Source organism: Spea bombifrons, chromosome 4 (genome assembly GCF_027358695.1).
Source record: "Spea bombifrons isolate aSpeBom1 chromosome 4, aSpeBom1.2.pri, whole genome shotgun sequence".
Taxonomy (NCBI): domain Eukaryota; kingdom Metazoa; phylum Chordata; class Amphibia; order Anura; family Pelobatidae; genus Spea; species Spea bombifrons.
The window spans coordinates 5,034,370-5,046,545 of NC_071090.1; the positions used below are offsets into that span (position 1 = coordinate 5,034,370).

The following is a 12,176-nucleotide window of genomic DNA, read 5'->3' on the forward strand; positions in this document are numbered from 1 at the left end:
CTGGAGACGGACTGATAACCCTGCGGTTCTTTGTGTCCAGGCGGCTGGCCAATTATGGAGAGACCCTTCCTTTTGTTTTTTTTTAATTTTTTTATTCTTATCCTAACTAAATCTTATCCTAACTAAAATTTGACCCACGCTAACCCCGTAGGCCTCCAGATAAGATGTTGATCTATTTAGACGTTTTATCCGCAAAAGCAACTGCCTCTACCCCACCACCTGAGCCCTATATGTAAGGGTACTGATAGACAGTATCAGGTGGGCTTAGCGGGTATCCGGTGTAAACGCTGGAAGTGAAGCAGGCTGGGATGAAAGTCTGATGGTCAAACTGGGCCTGGTACTGGCCAGGGTGGAGGCTGGGGTAGGGAAATAATCCTGGGGTCATGCTAACAGGTATGTTGCTGGTGTGGTATGCAGCATGCATCGCCGATCCTTGGGAAGCCACGTGGTGAGCAACTGTTCCGATGGGACCCGGCGCCTGAGGTGCGGTATAGGTGCACAGGTCAGGCTGGCCGGGAAGGTGAGCTTCAGCCGCCAGGCGATGGCGAATGGCTCCACGGCTGGTGCTTCCACGAGGGACGTAATACGGAGCCTTGGCACGCCGGCGGGTTAAGTAGACTCGTTGCTTTCGGTGGCTGCTTGTACGCTCTGAGATGTGGTGCTGAGACATCTGTGAGAAAAACAAATAACAAAATAAGGTTTGGACCTGGTCATTCTTCCTCCCCATGTATTCTCCCCATACACCCCCCAGATCCCCCTCTGCCCTGACCATCTCCTCTCCTGATGAGCTGGGATGAGCTGGGTCCACTAGGACTCCCCACCTCTAACCCATACACTGAAATCTCTCATTACCTGGCTCAGATAAATTGGCTGTTGTTGGAAGGACTGCCTGCCGGCACGTGGCTGCCGAGACGCCGACGTTCCCACAGTGTCACTGGAGGCAGGAAAAGCCGAAGCCAACGATGAATAGAAGAAGTCTGACAACTCCGGTTCATATCCATAGAGGCTGGATGTATCTGCAGCATAATAAAAGTTTATTTAGACATCTGATAGTTCCTTACTAATAATAATAACAATAAATAATAATAATAATAATAACAATAATTAACTCAATTTCAGATTATCTCTACCTGGCTGTCTCAGAGGTGGTAGAAGGATCGTGCGATGGTTGGCAGGACAGGCGCTCTCTGGTTGGCATCTGCTCTCCTGGGCAGTAGAATTGGTGCCAGGTCGCTGCCCGATGGCTCCATAGGGACAGCTGTCGCTAGAAGAACCTGAGAAAGGCGAATCGGGAACGGTGGCACAGCCGATTGCGTTCCTGTCCTGATTTAGGAGGCTGCAGAGAAAGATGGTTAGAGGTTAATGTTGGATTGCAGTTTCGCCAAAACGGTGGCTATAAGCAGGACTGGCAACATTTAACCCTTGGGTGATTCCCAGCCAAGAGCGACAAAGACCCCCAAACAGTCATTGCTGCCAAAAGTCATTTTTATGCTAAGCCATCTAGTGGTTATAAAGGGAATTGCAAGTAACACAAAACACTTGATAGCGACCCAGGTTTTCTCGATTATTCCTGTGTCCCCCCGCTAGTCCTCCGTACTTACAGCCTAATTAATGCCATTTTATTTTTCTATGGAATTTACCATTTTGTTGCGTTTGTTGCTCTATTTGCCTGCACTAGAGAAGGCTTTTGCGTTGGCAAAGACAATAATAATTCGGTGTACGAGCCTCTCATTAGCAGGTTGGAGATGAGATTTAATAAAGGAAGATTAATCGCTAGTAAGATGCAAATCTATGGTTAACCCAACTTTACAGACTCACCTTAAGGCCACTTGCCTTTGCTCCTCATCGGAGTCACTGTCGATGTTGAAGACAGTGTCCGGAATCCAGATATTTTGCCATTGATGGTCAGGAGATCTGCTTACAGATCCTTCACCCCAGCCACAGGTGATGGATGGGCTATAAGGGGAAGAACTCCGGGGCACTGACCAAAAAGGGGTTGTGTTCACTCGATTAGACTGTTGGGGAGAACTGACAAACGGAGATGACCAGACCCTGTAGTCAGGGATATTCCTAAAGGAGAAATAAAGCAGATAAGGAGTCTGAGAACAGATCCAGAAATGGAAAGTAGAACAAGATGGGAAATCGGAATAAAACTGTGTATAAGGTGGACAGATAATAAAGAAAAGGGCAGAACAATAAGAGTGGACACCATGAAAATTTAAAGAGACTGCACAACTATCATACGGATTACAGCGCATGGGACGGCTGGAGTGTCCCTTTAAACGGTCATTTATAACCAATGATACCTGCAGAGATCCATAGAAGAAGAACAAATATACATTTAAGTTAAATCTGAATTCTGATTGGTTCATTGGGGTTTCACTAACATTTGAGACAGTAGGACTCACCATGGGGCCGCTTGCCTTTGTTCTTTCTCCTCACCGGAGTCACTGTCGATGTTGAAGACAGTGTCGGGAATCCAGATTTGTTGCCATTGATGGTCAGGAGATCTGCTTACAGAGCCTTCACCCCAGCCACAGGTGATGGATGGGCTATAAGGGGAAGAACTCTGGGGCACCGACCAAAAAGGGGTTGTGTCCTCATGACTGTATGCGTCAGGAATCGTGACTGTTTGCAGCTGGTGGTCAAGGCACCCGGTAATAGAGCTTTCTCCCCAGCCACAGTTAATGAAGGGGCTATAAGGGGAAGAACTCTGGGGCACCGACCAGAAAGGAGATGTGTTCTCGTTCATTTGTTGATGCTGTTCGGGAGAACTGACAAACAGGGATGACGAGACCTGGTAGTGAGAGGAATCCCTAAAGGGGAAGAAGAAGAGCGATAAAGGAGTCTGAGAACAGATCCAGCAATAAAAAAACAAAAAGTGATGGGAAATAGGAATAAAACTGTGTATGGGGTGGGGAGATAAGATGATGACCATGACAGCGGATCTTACCTCCAATCTGCCAGCTGCGGGGAGTCTGCCACACCGGCCAGTTGTTGCCAGGCCGGGGAAAACAGGATCTGTTGTGTGCCGCCGGGCCATGCCTGCCGTGGAAAGAGCACATAGAACAATTACACACGCATATATATATATAAACCCTTCAAAGGTGATCTGAGGGGTTAATCACATAAAAACCAACATAAACAGTTTTTTTGGTATCTACGGCAACAACCTATCACTGTGTTTTTTATGTCCCATGACTATTTCGTTTTCCCACCAAAAAACTTTGAATCTGCCCATTTACCCTGGGACTCCGAGACTGGGCAAGCCCACAGCGTGGTTATTTAATGGTTACAGTGTAAACATTACTGTGTGAATCAGTGTAATGTTTAAATAAATCATTTTAAATTATGTTAAAAAATATGTTTCTCTTATTAAAACATCATCACGTCTATCCATAAGCATCATCAGGGCCGGCCTTAGGGGTGTGCGACCTGTGCGACCGCACAGGGCGCCATGGTTGCAGGGGCGCCTGACCGGGACTTAGATTAAAGCATCGTTTTTTTTTTAAACTTTATTTAACATCATTGATGTTAAATAAAGTTTTTTAAAAAAAAACGATGCTTTAATCTAAGTCCCGGTCAGGGGCGCCGAGCGGTTGCTCGTGAAGTTCTCGGCAACCGCTCGGCGCCCCTTACTCTCCGTGACTCCGTCGCGGTGCCAGCATCTCATGTTGAGCGCCGGACTATACCGGCGCTCAACATGAAATGCCGGCAGAGCGAGAAGACGGATGCCTCCCGCTCTTACCGCAGGACTCCGGCAACAAGGTAAGTGGGGGGGGGGTAGTTTGAAGGGGCAGAGGGGGGGTAGTTTGAAGGGGCAGAGGGGGGGGGTAGTTTGAAGGGGCAGAGGGGGGGTAGTTTGAAGGGGCAGAGGGGAGGGGTAGTTTGAAGGGGTAGAGGGGAGGGGTAGTTTGAGGGGGGGTAGTTTAAAGGGGCAGAGAGGGCGGGTAGTTTGAAGGGGCAGAGAGGGGGGGTAGTGAGGGGGGGCGCCAGAGGAGTAGTCCGCACAGGGCGCCACAACGCCTAAGGCCGGCTCTGAGCATCATGGCCTATGCCTTACCTGGCTGTGCACAGTGTCAATCCGATTGTTAAAAGTCATAGTCAGGTTGGTGGAGGTTCTGGGGGCCACAGGTGTCATGAAGGGCATCTTGGACTGGTTGACCCGCCGCTTACAGATCTCCATGCTCTGGAAACAGGATTTTACACTGTGGAATAAAGAGAAAGAAGAGCGATCAGGTGGGAGAAGCGAAATCAGAACAGACGTATGAAATATATATTCAAGCGCTGGGGAACAGTCCTACGTTAATATCCCTCTTACTACAAATAAAAATCACCAAGGACATTGAACTGGAGGTGGAGGAGACGACAAATCTGGATCGTAACAAATGTGACTTCCAAGCCTTCCCTTAGCTGCCAACGACACAAAGTAACGGAAATTCACCAATAGCTGTGGACTCCATACTTCAATTTAGAAGCAAATGTCTCTCACATTCAGTTCCTACAGCATGTATCAGATTTATGGACACAATCTAGCCCTACTTTGTTGGCAATATTTCCCCCGTGCCCTTCTCATTTATCTATTCTCACTCCTAACACTTTCCCCCATTACTAAGAACCCTCCTTAGGATGTCAAGAAGATGCCATACTGTGAGCTACGCGGGAAATCCAGCAGGTGGGCCATGGTCACGAAGGGGTGGTTGAGAGTCTCGCTAGATGTTATTCTTTCGTCCGCATCCATACTCAGCATCTTGTTTAGCAGGTCGATGAATTCGCGTCTGTCTGACTTCTCCACCAGCAAATCGCTCCCTTCCAAATCCGATGCCACTTTCGCCTAAAAAAGGTTTACGTAGAAAATTATTGACTTTTATCACCGATGTTAATAATCCAAGAGCGGCGCAAAACGGGATCAAAACCCACTACCTGAGCCATGTCCTCCAGACTATTAATGATGTACATTCTGGTCTCCTTGGAAGTAACGCCGGTCTCCGCTTCATGCTCTTCAGGGGTCTAAGAAAAAGAAACAGGATTTGGCATTAATTAGTTGGTTGAAAAAGATAATTTGTCTGAATTAAGTTAAGCATAACCTAAAATCATTCTATCAATCTATCCACGGTCAAAAAATCCACTTTTAAGAGAAAGCAACACAAGTTTTAGTTGATTTTGGACTTTGTTGGCTTCAGAGAGCTCCTGTATAGCTGATATTCAAGAAAGTACCTTTAATCTCCACAGCGGGTATGGACAATATCTGCTCCGATGGAAGAAGCGGGTGGTCTTTGTCCCGGTGCTAAGTAGACGCTCCGCCGGTAAACCCTGAGTGTCCGAGATGTAACGGATCTGCGGAAAGCAGAAGAACATTCATACCAACTCATGATAGCCCCTAAGACCCGATACTAAGCTTATTCGTAGCTCACAGTTACATTGAGACAGATAGTGAAGCGGCCTCTTTATTAGCTACAACTATCTGGCACGGCTATAGCTGATTGTATCCAGGTGGGACGCGCTCCGAGATGCCCCTCTACTACCCGCTATTGTGAAGGGTGGTTATTTGACGTAATAATGCTGAGGCAGTAAGAGACCGTCGTCCCACTTACCATATCGTAGTCCGATTCTCCTGGGTACAGAGGACACCCTAAAAAGAGCTCAGCGATGACACAGCCCAAGGACCAGATGTCAATGGCCTCGCAGAATGGTAGCCCCAAGATGATCTCAGGAGCCCTGCGTGAGAAATAAACGGGAAGAGAGGGTTGGCTCAGTATGGTTAATCTAAATGCTAACATTGGCAACATTGTACATGAAGATGGCTAAAGGCTTAACATTCTAAAACGATAAACTACTTTACTGAATTAGGATATATTGTCAGTTTACTTAAAATCATTTTCAAAGACTTTTACTACAAAGAAAAACTTTAATGAAAAATTTAAGGATTTTAAAGTCAACATCTAAACAAATTTAAGTCGATTTCTTCAAAGAATGAGCCGGAGAAACATTCCTTCCCAAATCTTCAGGTCTACAAATAGACAAACCCATAGAGGCCTGGAGACTTAAGCCAAGCCTAACTCTAAGAGACCTGCGTCTGAATACAGAACTTTTCTTACCTGTAGTAAATGGTCTGCAGGTTGCCGGCACATACAGAGTTGGTGATGTTACTGGCACATCCAAAGTCAATGACTTTCACTCTGTACGGCTGCCTGTGGGGGTCGACCAGCATGATGTTCTCTGGCTTTAGGTCCGTGTGGACCAACCCCAGGCTTCTCAGCTTCATGAGGGCCGTGCTCACCTGCTGCAGGACAGGTCGGATGTGTTTAAGGGGCAGTGGGCTGAACGTACGCTCCCTCATGAAATCATAGAGGCTTTGATGGAGCATCTCAAACACAAGGCAGATGTGGTTCTTGTGTAGAAAGCACTCATATAATTTCACAAAGTTGTTCTCATCAGGGCCTTCCCTGCTCAGCCGGGCCAGGATTTTGGCTTCAATCTGGCCTTGCTTGGCATACACAGGGTGGTTCTTCAAGATCTTCACAGCCACTGATTCGTTGGTCCCCCTTTTACACTTCACGACCTGTCCGAAGGTTCCTCTCCCCAAAAACTCCAGAACCTTGTAGGTGTTGGTAGTGGAGCTCAGCACCTCATCCTTCTTCAGATGGTAATCCCCCAGGGTGGTCTCGGGGCAACAGAGCGATTTAACGCTCGCCACTGTTGAGAAAACAACAGGTTACTTTTCTTGTGACGTTATGCTATTAATGGTAAAAAAATAATGGGTAAAATGCAAGGTCATCACACGGCCACAAAATGTGACATTTACCCAAAACAGCCCAGTCCATCAACCAAAATATACCAGAATTACATCTGCCAGACAAAAGAAGAATTCAAGCATTTAAGCAAAACAGAACCCAATATAGTAATGAAATCCCTGACAAAGAGTGATTTAAACAATACCTGGTTGTCTCTTTGGCCAAAGAGACTGCATTTTGTAGTCATAATAATCATCGATATCAGACTGCTCCATAGCAGCACATCCAACTGAGCCCAGTCAGATGATATGATTGTCAGCTCACCAGAAGAGAGAAGAACAGAAAGGCTTATGATGTCACACACAGTGACTCTTGAGCACAGTTGCTAGGCTTGGGTTCATTATGACTTCATAGCTTTTTTTTTCTGACACCCTGTTCTGCTTTAACATTGAGAAATAAAGCAGAAAACCCAAAACATATAAAAGTCTCTAACGCTTACCCTATACAGAAGCTGAAGGTTGGTTCGGTGATATAGGTTTTCTGGGAAAAGCACAAAGAAGGGCAACTAAAAAGGTGTAAAGATGAGGGATATGACAAATGTTTAAATGTTAAGTGGTTACAGATGTACAGGAGGTCAATAAGGAGGAGAAACGCCGGGACGTGTCTTTATGGATCTTGCATTGTGGACCACCATATGGACAAAAGTATTGGGACACATCTCTTACTTCTTGAAACCGAGGTTTGGGCCTCTTAATTCCCGTAAAGGGTAATGTTAATGCTTCAGCGTACCGACACATTTTGGACAATCTGATGCTTCCAGCTTTCTGGGAACAGTTTGGCCCTTTTTCTATTCTTGCAGGACACAAAACAAGCTGCATAAAGACATGAATGGAGGAGTCTGGGGTGGAAGAACTTGGCCGGCCGCACAGAGCCCTGACTTCAACCCCATCCAACATCTTTGGGATGACTGAACTGCGATGTCATCAAAGTCCCTGTTGGAGTAATGGTCATGTGTACATACAGTGTGTGTATATATATATATTTCCATTAATAATACAAATAAATGATTTTTATTTTTTTTTAAAACAAAAAAATTGTTTTGTCTCATTAGATCATACCAGGTAAGTATCTTCATTTAATAACAAAAATCAAAATGTAAACATTTGATATTGCACCTTTTTATAAGTAAAATCCCAGAGCGGTATCTTTACTTGATTCGTCCAAGTTTGCGTTGTCGTGTTTTAGGTGAAGCGCCCATTAAATTCCCCTCGTACGGGTGGCTACTCACTTCAATTTCTACAGATCGGTTTAACTGCATTGTTAGCAGATACTTGATGTATTCCATGAAATTCACAATATCCCCCCCCCAGTGATGGCAGAAGGAGGTGTGATGGGCACGTGGGATGTGGGAGAAGCCGTGGTCGTGGTATAGATGGTGCTGGTGGCTTTGGCCTCGAGACATGTCTAAGCTATTGTGCAACTTTTCTTACAGGAGAAAATATAGATCTATTGGATAAGCTTATAAAACGGGCTACACCTGGTTGCGTTACATTGTAGCGCAGGGGAGGGACATTTCCTTTACTAAAAGGTTTTAAAGTGACGTGAAACAGTGAGAGGTTAAGCAGCTGCGTCCGCTTCACTCCGTTCGATTCATCTTAATTCCCAGTCCTTTCCTTTCTGATCCGCACAGCGCCAAAGATCAGGATCGTCCTCTGTCTCCTCTACCGTTTCTTCCCTCGTCCCCTTCACGACGTCCCAAGATTCCATAAATGAAAACCGTTAGAAGAGCCCGATGGACTCTCCAATAACTCAACCCTAATCCGAGATAAATAAATATAAAACTTCCTCTCGTAACCCAGTGTGTGACTTCCAGCCACGTTCCTCCTACATTTCCCACCCTCCCCAAGAGCACCAAGTCACAAAGTCCAGCGGAGATGTGGAATCTCGCAGCCCCAGTAGGACTCCATCCTCATCAAGGAGATCCGATTAACAACTCATCAGAGCCAGACCTGGTTCTACCAAGAAATACAATAAAAAATACATGGCTGGAGACGGACTGATAACCCTGCGGTTCTTTGTGTCCAGACGGCCAATTATGGAGAGACTCTTCCTTTTGTTTTTTAAATTTTTTATTCTTATTCTATAAAACTAAAATCTGACCCACGCTAACCCCGTAGGCCTCCAGATAAGATGTTGATCTACTTCATTCCCCAGTGTTAGAAGCTGGTGCTTCCAAAAGGGAAGTAATACGGAGCCTTGGCACGCCGGCGGGTTAAGTAGACTCATTGCTTTCGGTGGCTGCTTGTACGCTCTGAGATGTGGTGCTGAGACATCTGTGAGAAAAAAAACCCCAAAAACTGAGAAACAAATTACAGATGAGGCTGTGTTTTCACGATCATTAAATGTTTTCCTAAAGCCAGAAAGCTGTTTTTGTCCTACCCCATTCTAATGACTACCACAGCCCACAAAGCAAAATAAGGTTTGGACCTGGTCATTTTTCCTCCCCATGTATTCTCCCCCTACACCCCCAGATCCCCCTCTGCCCTGACCATCTCCTCTCCTGAGGAGCTGGGATGAGCTGGGTCCACTAGGACTCCCCACCTCTAACCCATACAATGAAATCTCTCATTACCTGGCTCAGATACATTGGCTGTTGTTGGAAGGACTGCCTGCCGGCACGTGGCTGCCGAGACGCCGACGTTCCCACAGTGCCACTGGAGGCAGGAAAAGCCGAAGCCAATGATGAATAGAAGAAGTCTGACAACTCCGGTTCATATCCATAGAGGCTGGATGTATCTGCAGCATAATAAAAGTTTATTTAGACATCTGATAGTTCCTTACTAATAATAATAACAATAAATAATAATAATAACATATTAAACACAATTTCAGATTAATGTAACTCTTCCATTGACAGAGGCTTCACACAAAAATGTTACATTTCCATTAACCCATAAACAGAAATTCTTTAACATTCAGTCCTTAGCACCATATTCCCCGTGAAGTCATTATCTGTATCCGGCTGGCTCAGAGGTGGTGCAATAAACAGCAAAGAAACGATATGAATAAGAATTTAGGGGAATGTTCTGTGAGGTCTACAAAGAAGGTCCACTCAATTGCTTCCGTTTAAGGAAGTCATTGAGGAGATGACCATGTTCCTAATTCACCGTGTTATGGATTATGTTCAGAGAAGAGGGCTGCAGACCTATAGACACGACCGGTCTGACCACACAGGCCACCTCGTGGACACCAAGGATATTGAACTGGAGGTGGAGGGTGTTTCAAAACATAAATGGGCCAGGACAGGGAGTCGTGTTTGCAAGGTTCCTGGAGTCAACGGAGATGAAAAATCTGGATAGAAACAAATGTGACTTCCAAGCCTTCCGTTCCCAATGACACATAGTAACGGTATTTCACCAATCGTTGGGGACTCCATACTTCAATTTAGAAGCAAATGTATCTCACATTCAAAAAACACTATGATGTACGGTCAGGGAGGCAGGCAGGAGGTACTACACTTTCACATTCGCTTCGGAGAGCTCCTGTATAGCTGATATTCAAGAAAGTACCTTGAATCTCCACAACGGGTATGGACAATATCTGCTCCGATGGAATAAGCTTTGTCCCGGTGCTAAGTAGACGCTCCGCCGGTAAACCCTGGGTGTCGGAGATGTAACAGATCTGCAGAAGATAGAAGAAGGCAAGCAAAACGTTCAAACTAACTCAGATATTCCCCAAAACATACATTTACAGTCAGCCAATACATTACCTGTAGGCTTGTTATGCCACCGCTACAATTATTATTGTGGGTTAGGAGCTGTCACCCCTACTGTCACCGTCACCGCTGTGTTGCCGAGTCTCTGGCAGGATATCTCTTCTCAGCTGTTGTAGGTGGCAAGGTAGGGGGAGCCCGCTGCATGTGGCCGTGGCACGCTGCGCTACTGCATGTGGCCGTGGCACGCTGCGCTTCTGCATGTGGCCGTGGCACGCTGCGCTACTGCATGTGGCCGTGGCACGCTGCGCTACTGCATGTGGCCGTGGCACGCTGCTCTACCGCACAGTACACTTCAGTCCTCCTCCTATGCTTTGTCGACCCTTGGGGGTTTTGTGACAGAGCACGGTTTACTCTACGCTCCCCCGAGCAAGGAAGGTCCTGGCTGGAGCCACTTTATCCTGATAGAATAATATGGGGCCCTAACATTAGTACATGTGGGGTCATGCGCACCGTCTCTTGCCAAACCCTTATCCTCCTCTCACTGCCATCTTCCATCCACTCACACAAGGTCACTCCCTTCTCTCTCACGATCACACTCAGTCCCCATGCGCCCACACAATCACACTTAACCGAAGATGTTAAACACGTGACATATATGTAGCCGTGTGTTAATGGAAGGTATGTGCCATGCTAAAGGTGTACTATTCACAAAATAGTAAATGGAATCCAACACATTAGATGAGTCTCCTCGCTCGCTCAATCACTCTCTCTCCTCTGTGTGTGTAAACCCTGTGATCTAACGGAATATCACCAGACGAGCTTTCACCTTTTCATGGGGTCTTGTGTATAATTCGGAGCGGGATTGGTGCGTTACCGTCCCGTTACTGGTTGGATCAGGATTTACCTTAACCACATACCCAACCGGTGACACTTTGACTCACGTGTTAGAAAAACGTTACAGTTATTGACTGAAAGAGCGCCAGATTCTATAGCCGTGCAATAAATCCATTAACTGTGTATGTGGTTCCATTATATGACGTATTATATGACGTGATCGATATGTACAGCTAGCACAGCGCCAGTAAAAAGGTGATTTGCTTTGTCGGAGCACCCAGAAGTTCTAAAGGGGGAGCGAGAAGCCAAAATACCGAAAAGCAGAGCGGCGACAGCATTTTAAACGTCACAGTCAGAAAATATAGGAGGTTATATAGGAAATTTAGAAACGGTGCACCTGGGTAGGTGTACATGATGGAGTGGGGTCTTCGGTCCCCTTCCAGGGTCTTTCAAATCATTGCTATACTCCGTGAATCCCACCCAATTACCTTCTGTACATTTAGTATCCTGTGGTTTGGGTTTGGTGGATTCAGTGAATATAGAGGTGAATAAACGGTGAGCCTTTTTCACTGCCTGTTACACTTAAACAAGAGGATCAACGGAAAATACGTATTAAACACCCGATAAGACAAATAGGGGGCTTTCTGCATCCCCCAATTCAGCAGATGAGTCCCTCTGCCCATTATATGACACAGAGGGGGAGCAGGCACCCAAACAGTTAATAACCTATCAGCATTATAACGATACGTTAATCGAGGATGATTTGGGGTTAAATCCATATATTTTAGGATTTAAATCCACAGTGTGTATAAAAAACAGCAGTAATGTCATTCAACAAACCTTCCCAATCATTGTGTGTAAACGTGAAAAAAACAATAAAGGAAAAGATGAGA

The 12,176-nt window shown here is 45.8% G+C and overlaps 1 protein-coding gene across 1 annotated transcript; it reads right to left on the minus strand.

The window, feature by feature from the left end:
- Positions 1 to 76: 76 nt before the first annotated feature.
- Positions 77 to 8,196, minus strand: LOC128490310 (homeodomain-interacting protein kinase 2-like). Its single transcript, XM_053462151.1, has 15 exons — positions 8,023 to 8,196; positions 7,234 to 7,274; positions 6,839 to 6,849; positions 6,099 to 6,696; positions 5,595 to 5,718; positions 5,218 to 5,337; positions 4,917 to 5,010; positions 4,650 to 4,827; positions 4,064 to 4,208; positions 2,954 to 3,045; positions 2,409 to 2,816; positions 1,819 to 2,070; positions 1,131 to 1,336; positions 853 to 1,016; positions 77 to 670 (listed from the first exon to the last, which is right to left on the minus strand). Exons 1-15 carry the CDS (start codon positions 8,194 to 8,196, stop codon positions 227 to 229), a joined length of 3,051 nt encoding a protein of 1,016 aa, XP_053318126.1. The 3' UTR covers positions 77 to 226.
- Positions 8,197 to 12,176: the final 3,980 nt, after the last annotated feature.